General features: G+C 36.1%; 1 protein-coding gene across 2 annotated transcripts; it reads left to right on the plus strand.

Moving 5' to 3' along the window:
* Positions 1–14570: 14570 nt before the first annotated feature.
* LOC143531844 (patatin-like protein 3) lies at positions 14571–20626 on the plus strand. 2 transcript variants are annotated; one of them, XM_077027052.1, is made up of 7 exons: positions 14571–14747; positions 14892–15073; positions 15152–15338; positions 17002–17148; positions 19025–19327; positions 20208–20383; positions 20489–20626. In XM_077027052.1, the coding sequence occupies exons 1-7, from the start codon at positions 14601–14603 to the stop codon at positions 20553–20555; spliced, it is 1209 nt and encodes a 402-aa protein (XP_076883167.1). In that variant the 5' UTR covers positions 14571–14600; the 3' UTR covers positions 20556–20626. The 2 variants fall into 2 exon arrangements, with proteins under 2 accessions (XP_076883167.1, XP_076883168.1); XM_077027053.1 differs by lacking the exon at positions 17002–17148.
* Positions 20627–20921: the final 295 nt, after the last annotated feature.

The raw sequence follows: 20921 nt of genomic DNA on the forward strand, positions 1-20921 counted from the left end.
ACGTCTCTAAGAACATACACAACGCATTGCAGTTAACTTGCAAACCAAGGAAAATGGATAAGGTAGCGTTGTAAGGGGAGGTTTGGATGTGGAGTTTGTGGGTGAAGTTTGAAACTAGGGGTGAGCAAACAGGTCTACTAGCAATACTCAGCCCGGGCCCGAGAACTGGCTCTATTGTAAATAATCAGGTCTTACCTCGCAATATCAGACCCAGTCCGGCCTATCGGTTAATGGTATTCTAAGGATCCTGGAACTAGTGATGTTGTAATATGACCGAGTTTAATCGTTTTACGTCTCACGAGTCTTATTCGATTTATGCTCACCTTGATTTGAAGTTGCAAAATTCCAAGTGGGGCAAGACAAGTGGGGCTCCTCTCTTACATATATCATAATATTAATATTTTTTAATTGTATGTTGATGGGGTTTAAAGTTTTATAGTGTTGTGGAAGAAATGAGCATTTTTAAAGAATGTTTTCAAATCTAATGTTGAGTTGAGGTGCCGGTTTTTAGAGGTTTATGACCGTTTCAAATTACATGTAGCGGTTATCCGTGCTTATGAATTTAATAATATATAAATAGATGCAACCCTCACCCATTAAACTAACCCTAAGATATGTTTCATACTCTCACTGGTTCTATATACCTTTTAATCTTAAAATCCTTTGTATGGAAACTAGCCCCGTCTTTTTTATATTGACCAATGACCATTAAGCTATCCGCTATGGTGGGGGGCATCAAAGCCTCTCCACCGTGCCACGTCAACGCCATGTCATCGTCTCGTAGAAAATGGGGCATCGAAGCCCGCACCGCTAAGGTTTAATGCCCCTTGGGCGCCCCTAATATATATATATATATATGTGTATGTGTGTATATATGTATGTGTGTATGTGATAGATGAAGAAAGAGAGGGCCCACCACCCTTTCTTCCGCGCCCGTCGTCCAGACGACTGTTTTCCCCTCCGCGCCCCTATTGACGGCGCCCCGCGGCGGTGTTCCGCGCCCTCCGCGCCCCATTCCTCCCCCTTCCGTGCCCCATAGCAACCAGCCTTACTGTGAAATGAAAGATGAAACAAATGTGGCATCAAAATAATCATTATGCTAGTTTGTAAGAGCATTCCCAACCCATCCCCTAAAATTATGTGAGGAGGGTTTGTCAATCATAGGGTGGGGTTGTGAGTGTAAATTATAGTGTGGAGAGAGAAAAAGTAGTGATTTTTTGTAAATTTGGGAAAAAGGTAGTAATTGTTTTGTAAATTATAGGGTGGAAAGAGAAAACTGTAATAAAAAATATTATTTAATTGAACAAGAGAGAGAAATATAATGTTTTTTAATGTAATTATATGATATATATGGATATAGGGATAGAAACTGAATGAGAATGCTCTTAATAAACTCTAAAGCTTTAATATACGTCTCACATCTTGAGTTGACTTGTTTTCCTTTAATTTAATAATGTTGTGTTAAAAGTTTACTTTGTTTAATTAAACAAGTAGACCGATTAAGTTGTTTAACACTAAAATAATATAAGTTTTTATTTATTTATTTTGTGTGTGTGTTCACGTGTGTGTGGGTGGGCTCACACATTAAACGGCATAAGACACTTTTAACCTATTTATTACACTTGCTAACACAATCACCACCAATTTACAATTTAACTACAAACTCATTTACGTCATGTTTGCTTTATTTTGGCATATAGGTTATGTTCATTAGTTATGTTTAGGATACACGATCTTTAGTATGTCAGTGTTTGAGTTGATATCAAGTACACAAGTATATGGCTTGTGTTAGAACTGTCAACCTAACGTCCTAACACAATTGCCACCATAACGTAGTCGAAAGCTTCATACTTTAAACTCGATGTTTATTCAAAAAGGCTAAAGGCTTCACTTGTCATCATCGTTTTATTTATCACGGATAGATTTTATTACAAATTTTACATAATATATGCATCTCTAATTTATCATCTTTTAATATTGTTTTATGAACTAATGCTATATTCTGTTTTCCCAACCTTTGTTAATAAAGCATTAAGTACATATAGTTGGAGAATATTTAATACATATAATTATAAAAGAAAATAGAGGGAATCTTTATTACTTATGGTATCTGAAAGTCAAATTTAGAGAACTTCATGTTATATTTCAAGAATCTTGATGCCTTGTCAACATCTATGACGTATCATCAGATAATGTACAGGCTGATATTAATAATAAAGGTTTTGTTAGGGACACCTAGACACCCTTCTATACGTCCCGTATAGATCATATGGCACGTACTGGGTCGCCTATGCACCCCGTACAAAACTATACGGTGGGTATACGGGGACCCAATACACTCGTATAGCTTTATACGGGGTATATTGATGGATGTTTTAACAAAAATGGGTGTTCCTAGCAGGTTGCAAAAGTCGCTAGACGGATCCTAGATGGCTGACTGGGGAGTTTGGAGTACTCGGAGTACTCGGGGAGTATTTGGAGACTACTTGGACATGGTAAATATAAAGAAAATTAAGTTTTAGACATTATATATTTGTCAAAATAAGCATAATTCACGTCAAAAGGGTAATTTAGCTGACTAGGAAACTTTTGAATGACTTTTAACTGACTTTTAGAGAACGCTAGCCGCCTAGTCCGACTTTTGACCCATATTCTGACTTTTATCTGGCTTTTTACCGACTTTTAGAAATTCCTAGCCCGACTAGCTCGACTTTTGGCCGCCTAGCCTGACTAGCCCGACTTTGACCCCCTCTAACTAATCTAGGCCGACTTAAAAAAGTCTCCAAGGTAGGGGTCTGAAAACCGACCAGTCGGTCTTGAACTGAATTTTACAATATTGGTCCCTAGAATTCCCTTAATAAAAACTGTTAGCACAGATAATTATTCTGACAACGCATCTCACTTTTTCTATAAATAACATAAACTATGTGAATTAGTAAATCCTATATTCGCATATGTAATTTGCATCTTGTAGTTTTTTCTATATAATTTAATAAATAACAAATTTAAAATAAGCACATAATATAACAATCGTTAAAATACTACCAAACTTTTATATCTTATCGTAAATAACTAGTTTATAATTGTGTGTGACACAATCACACAAATATTGTTAGGTCTTGGTTTAAAATATACATAACAGAACAATTTAAATTATACATAATGTACTTAACGGATTTAGTCTTTAGAGCTCTCACCACTCTATCTTTAATATAATGACCAAGCTTTTTACGGTTAACCATCTCTTTTAATCGCTCATTGAATCGACCGCTTACCGATGCTAGATCGAGTTAAAACACCATGGATAACGTACTTCTTAACAGTTTAACAACTAAGAATATAAATATAAACAAATTTAAAATAAATTGTGACGATATCTTGTTTTCTGGTTGGAATTAGAGTATAAAGATGTTAGTAATCCTCTTGTTTTCTAGCTGGAATTAGAGTATAAAGGTGTTAGTAATTCTGTATGAAAATCTGAAACAAGAAACGGTAACAGTGATCCGGGCTTGTGTTTGAAATAATTCCCTTAAACAGATTCACGATCTGTTCCCATGGTACGCCTCGAAGCAGCAGCGTACTGGTTTTATAGCCAGAAAATTCATAACTGATTATTGACTATAATGTGGTAAACACATCACAAAGCCTCAAAGTAGTAGTCAAGGCTTCACCATATAAACAACTCCATATTTTATTCTCACACCGATACGAAACAAAAATTTACCACATTCTCATTTAAGACTTTCATTCACACTTATATCCAAAACTTCCAACAAAATGCTTGAGTTTAAAGTGGTAAACAAATGATAATTTAATAATATTTAGAAAAAGAAAATTAAAATCCCATCTGACCACGTCTTGTTCTAATGACACTGCGTCTCTTCCACTAACATTCAATATTGTTAAAATATATTTTTCAATTTATAATAATCCTCTTTGTACTTTGTCTTGCATACCGCAACATACGGGCTGATCTACTATTCTTCATTTGGGCCGGACCCAATTGTTATCAGATCAATTCATTGCATTTTTCATTCAAGAGATTCTGTTTCATTACGGTTGAGAATAAATTTGTGCTACCTAATTTATGAAATACAAGAATCTGTAAATTTTAGACTCTGGAGGTATGAACAAATTGATCATTTCTTTTAAGAGTAAACTGTAGTTTTCGTCCCTATGGTTGGTCCAAATCTATGATTTTAGTTCATTAGTTTCAAATTTACGATTTTCGTCCCTGTGGTTTCATTTCACTTGCAATTAAACCCGATTCCACTAACCCCGTTAAGTCTGACCATTAAACCCATCAGTGTGACAGACTTAACGGGGTTAGTATGATCGGGTTTAAATTGCAAGTGAAATGAAACCACATGAACGTAAATCTCAAATTTGAAACTATTAAACTAAAATCGCATATTTGAACAAACCAAGTGGACGAAAACCGCAGTTTACTCTTTTTTTAAACACAATAATAACAAAGTAAGAGGGCTCAATAATGACAATCCAATACTCATTTTGTTTAGTGCAATATCTTTTTTATTAACCGGCACGTATTTGTTTAGTAATTAGTTTAGTACCAATATCTTTTTCTTAAAACCCGTATCAGTTAATTGGGAAGCTCGAACATCACTTACTCATGTCGCCAATCTGAAATTTCGATTGAGCAATAGGGTGTGAGGAGGTGATGGTGCAATTGATACATGTCGGTGATCTAATATCTTTCAAGAATGCTAGGATAGTCTTTTCGTTCGTTTAACTTTGTAGCACATATATATCAACAAATGCTAGAAACTATCATTTCCTTCCGGGGTTACGTCAATTTTGTTTGATTCATATAATGAGGATGCTTAACTCATCCAGTAATGATTTTGGTAAGATGCATGTGATCAAACAAGTTGCTTGATAATAGGTGTAGGAGATCAAACTAGCATATGTTAAAGTGAAAACATTTCAAAACAACCACTTTATTACATATCAAATATTGCTAAACATCCACTTTCGTCACTAACATAATAACATTGCATGGCCAACCATATTTAATAACAAATCAAACATATTTATGCAACGAATAAAATACGGACATGGAGAAAGTAGAAAGGAAGATATCTAAGGAGATTCAGAGTTTAGAACGTGTAATGGAGCCCAGTTGTATACCCAAAAACCATGTTCTAAATCTTACCTGATTACTGGAATATAGTATTTAGGTTTTACTGCTTTGTCCACATACCCGGTTTTTATCTCAATATATTGTAACCCTATTGATCAATGTAACCCAATTAACAAGACTTTTACCATGTAAGAGGGTGAAAGACTCATTAATTGTATTCCATTCAACACGATTACAGTATATAGTAAGAAACCAGAACCGTTGACTCAACACTAAAACCTTAAATACTATATTCTAATACTGACACTCCATTTTAATGGAGCCCTCTCAACAAAGCTAATTAAGAATTTGGTTTAACTACTTGATTCTCTTTTGCATGACCACCACCAGGGCTGTGCCCAGGTCCTGTTGAAGGACTGGATCCTTGAGTATCATATCCGTGCTCAGTATAAGAATGATGACCAGCTCCCGGACTGTTACCTGGTGATGTAGGTCGTAAATCATTGTTCGAATATGAGTTTGAGTTCCGGTAGCCTTGACTTTGGCCAGCCATCTGTGGTGGGAATGTTCCCTGCTTCTCTTCTGCATTTCTTGAAGGCTGTTAGTCCACTTTACTATTATAAACTAGTTTCTTCATGGGTTTTAGTTGTCGTCCCTCAATCACTAGGGTTTCATGGCTAGCAATTATTAGAATGATAAGCCAAGTGTATATTTGGAAGTGGGCCATACTTGCTATAAGAAAGGAAGAAGCACAATGGATGCTCCAACTCTTTGTCACCCTCTGTATTTATAGTATTAAGGGTGCCATTTAGCTCTTATGATATCCGTCCAAAAGTTTGCAAATCATTAGGTAGTGGTACAGTAAGTTAATTTGGGTTTCTATTTATTAAAGGGAACATTAATTAATTTCTTTGGTTAGTATTCTAATAGTGTATTGCAATCTTTTGTTTTGTTAAGAGGATTTTGTTATGACATATAACAGCAAACACGTTATTTATGATAATAAAGTTGGACTATATATCAGTACTCAGAGCCCACAACGCTTCATTTATGGGTGTCGTCCATCTTAGGTGGCACACAACAAACGAGGAGGCAAGGACGCCCAGCGATGTGGTGGTTCGTATGGGCGGTGCATGGGGTTTGCGGTTGCAATCTTTAGGACAGACGAGAATGTGGGGGCCACCCCCCTCTCACACACACACACATATATAAATATAAATATAAATATAAATAAATAAATAAGTGTATATATATATATATATATATATGGTCGATACGGTCGATGGCTTCTTGGACCATTTCGGGTCCGGTAATTTGAGCTTCACCGATTTCGTTCCAACTAATCGGGGAACGACATTTGCGACCGTAGAGAGCTTCGAAAGGAGGCATACCGATGCTAGAATGGAAACTGTTATTGTAAGAGAATTCAATGTAAGGAATGTGAGAATCCCAATTCCCACCGAAATCGAGTACACACCCTCGAAGCATGTCCTCAAGTGTTTGAATCGTACGTTCGGTTTGTCCATCCGTTTGAGGATGATAAACGGTGCTAAGATCAAGACGAGTTCCCAAGGTTTCTTGAAGTGATCGCCAAAAATGAGACGTGAATCGAGCATCGCGATCGGAGATGATAGTCAAAGGTAAACCGTGGCGACACACGATTTCGTGAACGTAGATTTGGGCAAGTTGCTCAACGGAGTATTTTTCTCGAATTGGAATAAAGTGAGCGGACTTAGTTAATCGGTCAATAATCACCCAAATGCTATCGTTGCCTTTTTGTGTAGTGGGTAGTTTCATTATAAAGTCCATAGCAATGTCTTCCCATTTCCATATGGGGATTGGTGGTTGCTCGAGTAACCCAAAGGGTTTTTGATGTTCGGCTTTGACTTTAGAGCAAGTAAGACATTTCGAAACGTACGTTGCTACGTCTTTCTTCATACCCGGCCACCAAAAGGTAGAACGAAGATCGAAATACATTTTATCCGCACCGGGATGAACAGAATATCGTGACTTGTGAGCTTCATCGAGTATGCAAGTACAAAGGTCATCGCGATCGGGAACCCATAAACGATTGAGATAATGCAATAAGCCATCGGGTTTTGTTTCGAGTTGAAGCTCGGCTCCACATGACATTTCGTCGTACATGTTGCCTTCTTCAACGGAGGTACGTTGGGCTTGATAGATTTTGGCTTGGAGATCGGTTTGAACAGTGACGCTAAGAAGCATGACGGATTTGACATTAACCTTCCGACTAAGGGCATCGGCCACGACATTCGCTTTACCGGGATGGTAGCGAATTTCGCAATCGTAGTCACTAAATGTTGAGATCTTTTTGGTCAAAAATGTGTTGAAGGCTTTTGTGATCGGTAAAAACCACACATTTCGTTCCGTAAAGGTAATGTCTCCAAATTTTGAGTGCGAAAACGACGGCACCAAGTTCAAGATCGTGAGTCGTATAGTTCTTCTCGTTGACCTTGAGTTGCCTTGAAGCATACGCGATAACTTGACCTCGTTGCATGAGAACGCAACCGAGACCTTGATGAGAAGCATCGCAAAATACTACAAAGTCGTCGTTTCCATCGGGAAGGGTTAGAACGGGAGCATTGCAAAGCATGTGTTTAAGAGTATTAAATGCTTCTTCTTGTTTGGATCCCCATTCATAAGGCTGCCCTTTGTGAGTTAGGGAAGTGAGGGGTAAAGAGATCTTGGAAAAATTTTGGATGAAACGCCGATAATATCCGGCCAAACCGAGGAAAGATCGAATTTCCGTGGGTGTAGTCGGAGTCTTCCAATCTTTGACGGCTTCGATTTTTACGGGATCAACATGAATACCCTTGTCATTGACGATGTGTCCCAAAAATTGAACTTCCTCTAGCCAAAATTCACATTTTGAGAATTTGACGTACAGTCGTTCTTTTCTTAAGACTTCGAGAATGGAACGCAAGTGATGCTCATGCTCGGATTTGGATTTAGAGAAGATGAGAATGTCATCAATAAAGACAATAACGAATTTATCTAGGAACGGTTTGCAAACGTGGTTCATGAGATCCATAAATACCGCGGGTGCATTTGTTAACTCGAAGGGCATGACAAAAATTCAAAATGTCCATATCGAGTACGGAATGCGGTTTTTGGAATGTCTTCTTCGCGAACACGCAACTGATGATATCCCGATCGAAGATCGATTTTGGAGAAACACGTTGCGCCTTGGAGTTGATCGAAGAGGTCGTCGATTCGTGGCAAAGGATAACGATTTTTGATAGTAAGTTTATTGAGTTCACGATAATCGATGCACATGCGAAATGAGCCATCTTTCTTTGTCACGAAGAGGACGGGAGCACCCCAAGGAGAGGAGCGTGGACGAATAAAGCCTTTGTCGGAAAGTTCTTCGAGTTGGTTTGATAACTCTTGCATTTCCGACGGGGCTAAACGGTAAGGAGCCTTGGCCACGGGCATTGCGCCGGGCACAAGATTGATTCGAAATTCAACCGGACGAATGGGTGGAAGACCGGTAACATCATCTGGAAAGACGTCGAAGAAATCACAAACAATGGAGATATCTTGGATTTTTCTTTCCTTGTGGTCTTTTACCACCGCTTGGGCTAGGAACGGAACATACTTTTGGCGTAAGTATTTTTGCGATTGAGAACACGACATGAGATTGAGCCTTTTAGGAAACATTTTGCCGTAGACCTTGAGAGTTTTACCGTTGACAAGCGGAATCCGAATGAATTTATCATAACAAACGACTTCGGCACGGTGCAAAGATAACCAATCCATGCCAACTATGACATCGAAACTTCCCATTTGCATCGGAATGAGATCGATGGAGAATTTACGCTTACAAAGAGTGAGAGAACAATTACGAAGGACCGAGTTTATGGTGATAGAATTTCCATTGGCGACTTCGACAGAAAAGGGTCGAGAAAGTTTAGTGCGAGGTACGGCAAGAGTAGATTCAAACTTTAATGAAATAAAACTTCTATCGGCACCCGTATCAAATAATATAGAAGCCAAATGCTCGTTCACTAAAAACATACCATTCACAACATCGTTTGCCACTTGAGCTTGATTAGCATTCATCATAAAAGCTCTTCATTGGTTACCGGGATTTCATTGAGGTGCATGAGGTGATGGAGGAGGAGGTGCTTGGATGGCTTGCATGGGTTGGATGAGTGGTGCATTGAGTTGGGGAAGTTGAGGTTGGTAGGTTTGGACTTGGTAGGCTTGGGTTTGATAGTAGGGTATGGTTACGGTTTGGGCTTGGTTTGCAAAAGTGAATCGTGGGCAATTGTTGCGGAAATGATTTGGGTCACCACAGTTAAAGCAAGCTCGGGGTTGTTGAGGAGGGTTTTGCGGGTAAGGTGCAAAGCGGTTTTGGGTGTTTTGTGGAGTGGTTCTTGGTTTGTTGGGTTGAGTACGTTGTGCGGAACGACATGTGTTATTTAGATGGCCAAAATGGTTACAAATGGTGCAATGGCGACAAGGTAAGTGAGATGGGTGATGAAGTTGACAATTGTTGCATAGTGGAAAAGTACCGATATAGGGTTTTCGATTTTTGTGGGGGAGCTTGGGGTTGTTGTTGCGGTTGCGGTTGGGTAACGGCATAGTTTCGGTGGTTTTGTTTGGGTTTCTTTTTGTTGTTGTGGCGGGAAGAGTTTGAGTAGTTGATGGCTTGAGGTGGTGGGTCAACTTTGGCTTGAGGTGCGGGTTCGGTTTTGCTTTTATCACTTTTCTTCTTGATGGTTAGGGTACCCGCCTTAACATGGTTCTCCGATAGCGCACCGGCTAGAGTAATTGCATCCTCAAGGTTCTCGGGTTTGCTACTCATGACTGAGTCCCGAATTAGCATGGGTAAACCCCCGATGTATTTGTCGATTTTACGTTCGAGCGGGGTAACCAAATGAGGTACAAGGGTGCTCAATTCATGAAAACGGAGCGAGTAAGTGGCATTATCACCACTTTCTTGTTTCAATTCCCAAAATTCGGCTTCAAGCTTTTGGAGCTCATGTTTGGGACAAAACTTCTTCATCATGAGTTCCTTAAGTTCGGTCCATGAAAGCGCCATGGCAATTTCCGCCCCTTGGAGATGCATAACACTACCCCACCACGTAAGAGCAGTTTCCTCAAACATGCTCGAAGCGAAATTAGTTTTCTTCGCTTCGGGGCACTCGCTGTGTCGGAACACACTTTCCATCTTTTCAAACCATTGCAACAAGGTAGTCGCACAGTTCGTACCAAGGAATTTGGTTGGGTTAGCACCGGTAAATTGTTTATACAAGTAGGGAGCGGGTGTGGGTTCAACGGGTGCTAAACTGGTGGAGGTTGGTTTGCTTGCAAGTGAGTTAGGAGTTTGGGAATCACAGCGGCGACTTGTTCGACTACTAAAGCGGCCATCTTGCGTTTGGAGTCCTTGCGGTAGTGGCGTCGTAGCGGAGGCATTCTAAAAATTATAAAGAATTGTAGTGAGTTTGAGGGCATTGAGTTTAAAATAGAAGATGTATGTAACCATTTTTTTTACGTGAATCCTAGTGTCATAAGGATGAGAATGTTAGTAGAAATAAAGTTTATACGTAAACCAAATGATAAAAACGTATATATAAGTATATGTTTCAAAGTTTCGAGAATTTAAAATTTGGACGTTTTGAAGTGTTGAAATTTGTATATAGTCGGAAAAATCGTACATGAACCACCATGATTTGATATTCCGAAAAAAAAACAACAAAATTTCTTGTAAACATATATATAGTTGGGAAAATCGTACATGAACCACCATGATTTGATATCCCGACAATAAAAACTTATGTAAAAGTAATATATATGGAGTCGAACATGTGCACGAATCACTGCGTCTTTCATGTTGTTGACTCAAATCATGATAATAACATACAATAAAACGGAAATACAACGAGATGTTAAAAACACTTGTCCACGTATCACCGTGGCTTTTATGTTTTCAACACCAAAAATAAGGAGGCGACCGGAACGCTCGCATACGACAACTTAAAGTGTCGGCTCATATAACTCGAGTTGCTTGACCTAGAAACCAACACTAAACCCAATCATCCCAGGTAAGTAAATCACCTTCGATTCTTGGAATCTTTTTGTCAAATGATCGAATCAAGTGTTTCGTTCCCTACGGTCGTCACAAAACAAATTATAGAACCTAGCTTTAAGGAGATTGTAAACAACGAGATCCAAGTTAAGCTTGTGATCCATAAAACACAATATAAAAACTAATGTTTTGTTTTAAAATAAAAATACCTTAGAATACTATTGAAAGTGTGTTGTATGTGTACATTTATGATGAGATAGATTTTTAAACAAGTTTATAAATAATTAATAAATGCAATAAACAATCAAGTAGGGTAAACACTTATGAGCACACGTATAGGGACCCTAGAGCATAAACTATACTAGGCTGTTACGTCTGACCACCTATCCTATAGTCGATGGCTCTGATACCAATCTGTCACACCCCGACCAATGAAGGCGGAAACATCGAGGCGCGACATGATTGTTCATTGCACAATGACACTATAAAGTTACAATATTTAAACAACTCATTTAAATCCATATCATCATAAATAACACAACAATTGTTCATACAAAATGCCAAATAGATAGATAAACAAATAACTTGTTCTTTTATTTTCTAATATCCTAAAGCCAAGATAATAAGTTTCTTCAAGTAATCCAATCAAGCTAACATCAAACCTGTAACATTGCATAAAATAGAGTTTGTCAACACGAAGGTTGGTGAGCAATTTTCATAGTTTTGGACAATAAGTATATAGTATGAAATCCACAACTAGTATATGAAAACATTAAATAATAGCAACAATTTAGATAATAAAACCGTCAATAAGAATACATTGACGACAATAATGAAATCGTCAATAAGAATACATTGACGACACCTTTCTATATGGGGATACCATATATACTCGGAATTAACGTATGATCATACTTTGATGAGGCTACCCGCCTTAGCATTCAAGAGGCTACCCGCCTTAGCATTCAAGAATTTGCACATAATCATGTAAAGCATATAACACCAAATCGAGCATTTATTTAAGTAAACATATACAATACGTGTTGTGGTTTAAGACTCAAGTATAATTCATTTGAATTTGAATAAGTATGCAATGCCACCCCCAAAATGAAAGATGGAAAACGGGGGATGAAAAAGTACTCACATTAACAAGAAACTTGAAAGATAGTGTCGTGAATAATCGGAGAGATCGGTTTAACGAGCAAGACCTATATTAAACGGGTCTTGTGTTAGTAGGTAGTCTTGGAAGGGTTTAAAATAGAATACATGACAAATAAAGTAAATAAATAAAGTTTAGGATTTAAAATGTAAATATTTGAGAAATTAAATAAACGAGTTTTGTAAAATAAGTTTACTCGAAACCGGGTCTCGGTATTCTATTCATTAGTTTTTTTTCTTTTTTTTTACTCAACCTATGTTAAGTAATAATGTGGGTTAAAATGCGATATTGCAAAACCTTGGGTTATAAGAATACCAAAACGAGGTTTAAACGAGTGTTCGGGTTTGTCGGTTCGGGACTTGATAATTGACCAAGCTCACAGTTAACTTCCCAAAATAATAAATGTTATGAGATAACTCAATAAAATCAAAATAGACTTAACCAAGTATGTAGTTCTATTGTGAAGAACCTTAACGTTCGTTAAGCGAGTATACGACCTTATCGGTTTGAACTTGTTATAAGATCAAGTTGGTTACCGACATGCCAAGTATGTTTAGAAATTAACTAAAATTTATTTAAAATATAATCTTGAAGAAAAATATGAGTTTTGGTGGCTAAAAACACACTTGTGTGTCTTAAGCGAGTGAACTCGGTTTAGTTCGGTTTTTGGTTCGGTCCTTGACTCGGAATAAGACCGAGGATGGTTACCACATACCCAATTACCATGAAACTTGTAAAATAACTTATAAATAATAATACTCAAGTTTTACATTCAAAAAGTTAACAATAAAGCTTTTAAACAAAAGTTTGGTTTTTGGTTCGGTCCTTGACTCGGAATAAGACCGAGGATGGTTACCACATACCCAATTACCATGGAACTTGTAAAATAAGTTATAAATAATAATACTCAAGTTTTACATTCAAAAAGTTAACAATAATGCTTTTAAACAAAAGTTCGGTTTTTGGTTCGGTTCTCAACTCGGGATGAAACCGAGGCTAGTCACCACATACCCAATACCATGGAACTTGACAAATATGAAAAATAAACTAAAATATGTAGAATTTAAGCAAGTATAACAAGTTATATGGTTAGATTTGTTAAATATATAAACAAGGACTACAAAGTCCTCCATGTAACCTTGCCTTACTAGTCCGACATTTCAACCGGCCGAGACCGGAGAAATGAAAGACCGAAGGTAAACAAGGAGTGTATATTATATATATGTTGTAACATCAAGCTTTAAGTATTGAGAAGTTAGTTAAAATGAAATATTAGCTTATGAAGAACAACCTTAGAATTCAAGAATTTGAAAGAGAAATGAAGAAATGAGCAAGCACAAATGAAGAAGATGGGTGTGTATATATAGGGTAAGTTGAATGGGTCTTTCATAAAGGGTGTTTCATGAAAATGGGTTGGTTATAGACCCAAGAAAGCACAAACTACAAATGGGTCATTCAAGTCTCCATTTTGGTAGTTTTAGTCCCTGGAGTTCGTTTTGAGCGTTTTCGGGGAATTTTAAGAACCGAAAAGGGTGTTTTTTTTATCCAACAACTATAAAACAAATATTTAACATACAATTCATCATTTTGATAATATCGAAAGGTTCGGGATACAAAACGGGTCGGGTTTACATTAAGAATACAAGTATAAAATAACCCGAAATTGACAAATGTCACGTCTACTTTCACCAAGGGGCTTACGGCATAGCACTAGGATTTGTAGTATTTGGCTCATGGTGACCACAAGAAAAGTTAGAGAGAGTGTAATGCGAGAAATTAAAAGGAGAAAACAAGTATTTTTTTATATTAATGTAATTTAAAAGTAGATAATGTATATTTGTATTGCCTCTTTTGAACTTAATAATAAAAATTGTTTGAAAAGCGTGTTAGCCATAAAGTTTTCTGATGTTTTATTCATATGTTTATATGGGTGTGTTAGTGTATGATATTTATTTAACTAACAGCACATGATTCCATCTAAACTAATGTTAAATATATTCCCGTGCATCATACGACCTTCATTTAATAACTGATCTGACCTCGATCTTATCTCAAGAATTGTCAAATGAATTGCTGCAATTTTTTATATACAAAGGAAATAGTTGAGGTAATTGACATAGCATCCTGTTGGATTAGTATAAGACTAAGTATTAAAATGGAACAACCTGAAAGGGTCAATATTAGAAAAGCCACCTTTGCGTAAATAAACCAAATCCATGTCTTCCTACCAAAAGTCATCTATAAATTGTCATTAAAGAAGTGAAGTTTCTTCCAATTACAAGATGACTAGCGCAATCTCAGCAACAATCCGTACTCGTCTGCGCCCACCAACCTCCGGAAATCTCATAACGATCCTTAATATTGATGGTGGAGGCATAAGAGGTATCATCCCTGGTGTCATTCTTGAGTACCTTGAATCAGAAATTCAGGTATGTATCATTGTGTGAGACTTATATTCATCAATAAAAAACAATTTAATTTCATGAAAAATATGATTGATTTCATGCCAAATTAGTTATTATTCTATTAACACCATTTCACAGTAATTAATGACTTAAGTCCTATATTGGCAGGCGTTGGATGGCGAGGACGCAAGATTAGCAGATTACTTTGATGTCATTTCTGGAACTAGCACCGGTGGTCTAATCACAACCATGATAACAGCTCCAGACAAAAATAACAGACCTTTGTATGCTGCGGAAGACATCGCTCCATTTTATCGCGACAATGGTCCCAAAATTTTCCCACAAGTTGGGTAAGATAAAACTCAACAAGATATTTGATTATTATTTTACTATTCTATGTTTTGATGGTGTTTTTGGTGCAAATTTAGAGGGCCATTTGCTGGATTTATAAAGTTGTTGAAGACATTGGTAGGACCAAGATATAATGGAAAGTACCTTAAAACCCTGGTACAGGGCATACTCGGAACAACAAAGTTGAGCCAGACATTGACTAACGTTGTGATCCCTACTTTTGACATTAAGAATATGCAACCTGTAATCTTTAGCTCCTTTCAGGTATGATTTTTAGAATCAGGTTATTCTATAAATAAGGATAGAAACGAGAAGTATAAAAAGGATTTGTGACAAAATAAAAAAGAAAAAAAGAAAAACCTAAAAAAATAATAAAAAAATCATAACTCCAAATTAAAAATAAAATAAAAGAGTAAAAAAACAATGTTTCTTCCGTCTTCCTTGTTCTAAAAAAAAAAGACGTAATATTGAGGAAAAAATATCATTGTGTATTTTTGTTTATCATTGTGTGTGTGTGTGTGTGTGTTTTTTTTTTGCTAATTTCCGTCTTGTGTATTTTTGTTTATCATTATGTTTTTTTTACTTGACATTGGTTTTTTTTTCTTGATATTGTGTTATATTCATATTGTGTTTTTTTTTAATTTATCATTGTGTGTTTTGTTTCGTCGTTGTGTCTTTTTCGGGTTTTTTTCTTTTCTTTTCTTTTTTTTTTGAAATCGAAAGACTAGAGAAACATATTAGTTTTTTAAATTTTTTTGTTTTTTATTTATATTTTGAGTTATGATTTTATTATTATTTCTTATATGTTTTTTGTGTGATCACAACTTCTTCTCATCCTTTTCATTTTTATCTCCCTTTGCATTTTCACTTTTCCATTGATTTTTATTCTGGATTTTTTTTTCTGATCTCACATTAGGGTTTGTATGGCATATTGGCACATAAAAAAGAATTAATACTTTTTTTTTAAAATAATTTTATTCAGTTTTATTAATTTGTTGAATATGTTGTACAAATTGTTTGTGGTAGGCTTTTGACTTTTGCTAATTTTTCAACTATTATTTGGGATGGATGATATATAATTCATATATTTAATATTATATACTTAGATAAATATCAAATGGCGGTACTACAAAGTAGTTTTTAGCAGTGATTATTTGACCTTAATATAGTTATGTTAAACTAATAACCAAATTGAATGTTTGGTTTGATGATCAAGGTTGTGTTTTCTAACTCTTGTTATAACTATGTGGCTGAGTTCAAGCCCCCTTGGGATCATGTTTTTTGTTTTTTTAGTTACACTCGTGTTATTTATTTGTTATACTAATGTTTTGTTTTCTTAATCGAGTCACTTGGTTAAAAGCTTTTTTCTTTAGTCATTCTTTTATGTGTTGTTTGATTATCCATTTATGTATAAAAGTTTTTTATTTTTAATATGATAATTATTTGTTATGAACCTACCGAGCGGATTTGCATTAAGTCGCCGAGGCGTCGCCCATGTTTTATTTAAGTATGTTAACTTGACGAAATTAGTTTTTGGGTTTAGTTTCGGACCGTACATTACAAACGTAGCCGATACTGCCCGAACAAAATGTCGGTTTAAATATGTTATTTTTTTGTACCATAGGCTATACGAATTTCAATACTATTTTGAGCGTCTATTAATTTATTTTTAAGGTTTAATGCATATACCGACCTGAACCTAATCGGTGGCAACCAAATTTGTGTCACTTTGATAGTTTGATTATAAGTTGTATGTGTTCCGATACTCTTTTGAGCGTTTACAAACTTAATTTTTAACCCATTTTAGTTAATCCCGGTGTTGTAACGAATTTAACCAATACCAACTTAATTCATGTCCCGTCACCGCAACACGCCGGGTTTGCTACCTAGTTAATGTTTAATATTAATGAATATTGACCATTTGAAGGTTCCAAGGGATCCAAGCATAGATGTACTATTATCGGACATTTGCATCGGGACGTCTGCGGCACCTACTTACCTTCCGGCTCATGATTTTCAGAATGGTGATCGAGAGTTTAACCTTATTGACGGTGGCATTGCGGCTAATAACCCGGTAATTACTAATTTAGTATGATGTACAACCCTTAAAAGTGTAATTACTCTATAGAAAACCGGTTGCAAAATTAGTGGCTGCAAACTGTTCACAAGGTTTACCATCACAAAAGTGGTTGTCAAATTTGGTTCCAACATCATAATCCCGGTTGCAAAATGGGATTACATATTGGAAGTTAATCTTGAAACTGGTTATCGAGAAAGTTGAAGGGGCTAAGTAGAAGTATTTTAGTAAGTTTATTTTGATACACTTATTTAGTATGGTAAGAATATACTAGTTATTTAGTTTCCAAGTTGTTAGTTAGTACAAATAGATTGTTAGGGTTTATGCAATTTGCAAGAGTCAAGACTTATAATAAAGAAGAAAGAGTCGATGTTGGTTGAGATCAAACTTTGTGTTCGTGCTCTTGGGCCTAATTTCCAACAATTGGTATCGGAGTGGTTTGACAAGAAAGAGGTTTTGATACTCGTTTCTGAGAAAGGAGAGCAGACCCGCTAATTACGGTGCTGAAAAGAGAGAGTAGGAAATAATGTGTTGTTCGGGTGTCATAGTAGGCGAAAAGCAAGATCCTATACTTTTATCTATCCATTGTTAGGGCAGCCGCTTTATCCAATTTAGTTTTTTAGTCTATCTCTACCCGATGGTAAGCAAATCCAATCTATCCGCCTCTCCTATAAGATTACTTCTTTCTGGCGGAGCAAAGGTTCGCTGAGTGACCACTGTCCTCCGTTCCAAGTGAAAAGACTCGGCTATATTAGAATAGAAGACTCAAATTCGGGTTCATGCACGCATGTGACACAATTTACGAGTTCGTGTAAAATTTATATGTTCATGATGGGTTCAACCTACCAAACCACGAACACAACCCCTTTAACAACCTTAGTTTTTGCCATCATATTTCCAGCCACAAAAGGTTGTTTGCGGTTGTAAGAGCATTCCCAGCACATTCCCTACCATATATCCATATATGCTATGTAATAACACTAAAACTCAGTGTATTTTCTCTTGCATGTTTAATTAAATAATATTTTTATACCTTATCATTACATTTTGGGACAACTTTGTAGAATAGTAACCAAGTTTCAAGTTTGTTCCAGTTAAGTCGGTCATACTTATTTTGTCTCAATTAGGTCACTCAATTTTCAATGTGTCTCAATTAGGTAACTCAACTTTATATAAATGCTCTAATACTATCTTTTTTACCTTCATATTATATGTTCATAAATAACTAAAACGTCATTAAATCAACATTTTTTTTTATTTTTTATCGGTAAATATATCACTTACAATAATACAGCATCTGTCCCTCTCGTCTTAGATCAAAAATTGAAAGTTAAATGACTTAATTGAGAATTGAGACAAACTATAAGTTGAGTGACCTAATTGAAACAAAACATGTTATGAGTGACTTAATTGAAACAAACTTGAAAGTTGGTTACTATTATATGTTGTTTTCCCTTATATTTTTTCTTTTCTTCACTCACAACAACTCTCAGAAAATATTAAAAAAAATTATACGGTATGAACAGTGAAACCCCAAAATTTTTCCCATATAACATTTTTATATCATCTACTCGTAACCACTCATAACTATACCATATAATTTGCAAATCTCCCTGACATATTTTAGGGAACGGGCCGAGAATGCTCTTACTATGTATTTAGTGGTGTTATGACTTATGAATGCTACGTAACTTTCAAAAAGAAAGGGATACTCCAAATGCATGATATACACAGTATGCATTCAGCGCAACCCTTAGTGCACACAACCACATATGGTGGAAATTTCATGCGTGTTATTGAAAGCAACACTAAAATGGAGATTAATATGTTGATTATACAAACTATTACTAATGAGCAATGTAAATCCTGGCAGTCTTTGGTTGCAATAGGGGAAGTGACTAGGCAAGTTATGAAATTGGATCCAAATTTCCCTAAAATTACGCCCCTTGACTATACTCGATTACTCTTGATTTCTATTGGGACGGGCACACAGAAGCAGACACCTAAATATGATGCAAAAATGGCTGCCAAATGGGGAGTGCTTGGATGGCTAGTTAACCAAGGTTCATCCCCCTTGATAGAAGCTTTCACCCAAGCAAGTGCTGATTTGGTTGTCATGCACGACAACATCATCTCTGAAGCGCTCAATTCTGTTAATAACTATCTCCGCATTCAGGTACGATTGCTCTTTTGAAACAATTACAACATTCTCATTGGATGAAAATAATTTAGTTATTTGTTACTGGTAGACGGAGTTAATTTTCCGTTTACATGGTATTGCCTGTGGCCAAAAAAAAGATTGAGGTTTAAAAGTGCCATTCATTGATTGCATATCTATATGCAGACCCTATGAAGTTTTTTAATAGTATATATACGATTTAATACAAACTACCGCATGAAAGTTTTGCTTTGCACCGCAGAAGCAATTAATTTGGATAATGAACACCATTTTAAACAATTAATTTGTATAATTTGATCTCATTTTAAACAAATCATTTTGATAATTTAAGCTAATTCTAAACAACTAGTTTCGATAATTCAACCACATTTTAAACAGCATCTAAACGATGAAATTAGCAGCAGTTTGAAAATTTATCAACTCAACAATTTTGATCATTAGTTAATTCATCAGCCATATATTCAAGAATTATTATTTTCTAAACTTTTTATCTAAAGTTTGACTTAGTTGTTAATTATGTATTTTCTAGATTAGTTAATTGATTACTGATTAGTGCGTGAATTAGATCATTTGATTTATTAGTTGATTATTTGTTTGAATGGCTGTTTATTTGAATGCTACTATGTGTGCTAGCTTGAAAATTGAACCAGACCGAAAAATTGTAATTATTTACTGATGGACAACCATTCACAAAGATTTCCGTCCCAATGAAAAAATTTCTAGACCCGTCACTAGGTCACTAGAATGCAAACACACAGTCAGTGCGGACTATAAACTATCGACCCATGTAAAAAATTTCTATATTCCATGTCAGTGGGACTTGCAGTAGCTAGATTAATGGTATAAGTGTTTTGTGTGCCCTGGTATAAAAAAATAGGACGATGATCTGACTGGTGACCTTGCTTCGGTGGATGTGGCAACCAAGGAAAATTTAGACGCCTTAGTGAACGTCGGGAGGGGGTTACTAGGTGGCCCGGTTAGCCGAGTGAATACCGATACCGGAGTGGTTGAACCGGTCCCAGATGGTGGCACGAATGCTGAGGCATTAAAAAGGTACAGCTTCGGTTGCATAATCGCACTTGCTAGTTGCTACCCTTGATCAAGATCAAGGTTTATTGTGTTGCACTGTATTAGTTAATGCGTGTTATTATAATGCAGGTTTGCGAAACGTCTATCAGACGAACGGAAACTAAGGGAGTCTAATTATTCGAATGGGGGAGTTTGAAATGAATCGTTAATGAAATTATTCGTATATATTATAAGGTTGTAATGAATATTTAATTTACTGTTATTGTGTATTACAATATGTATTTATATAATTATCGACTGATAAATACTTCCATCTCACAACATTGATTTGTATATACAGGTCCATGTAAATGCTTGTTTTTTGTTTTGTTTTGTTTTGTTTTGTTGTCCTTTAAATAAGTTTCAACTTCTTCCTATGTTATATAATAATATACGTATTTAACTCGTAATTTAGGATTCAGGTCTCTATATGTATTCTTATGAAAGAGCAAGGGCCAACAAACAACACGGGTCATTGGGTCAATTTCGCAAAATAGAGGTTCTTCTCGCAACAGTCCATTTC

Source organism: Bidens hawaiensis, unplaced genomic scaffold (assembly GCF_021521415.1).
Source record: "Bidens hawaiensis isolate Kalapana, Puna unplaced genomic scaffold, B.hawaiensis_p1.1 tig00009272_1, whole genome shotgun sequence".
In the NCBI taxonomy this organism is placed as follows: Eukaryota; Viridiplantae; Streptophyta; class Magnoliopsida; order Asterales; family Asteraceae; genus Bidens; species Bidens hawaiensis.

Coding starts and splice junctions, on each gene's coding strand:
- LOC143531844 (XM_077027052.1), top strand. CDS start 14,601: ATGACTAGCGCAATCTCAGCAACAATCCGTACTCGTCTGCGCCCACCA. Junction 15,074..15,151: donor AAAATTTTCCCACAAGTTGG/GTAAGATAAAAC, acceptor GTGCAAATTTAG/AGGGCCATTTGCTGGATTTA. Junction 19,328..20,207: donor ATAACTATCTCCGCATTCAG/GTACGATTGCTC, acceptor ATAAAAAAATAG/GACGATGATCTGACTGGTGA.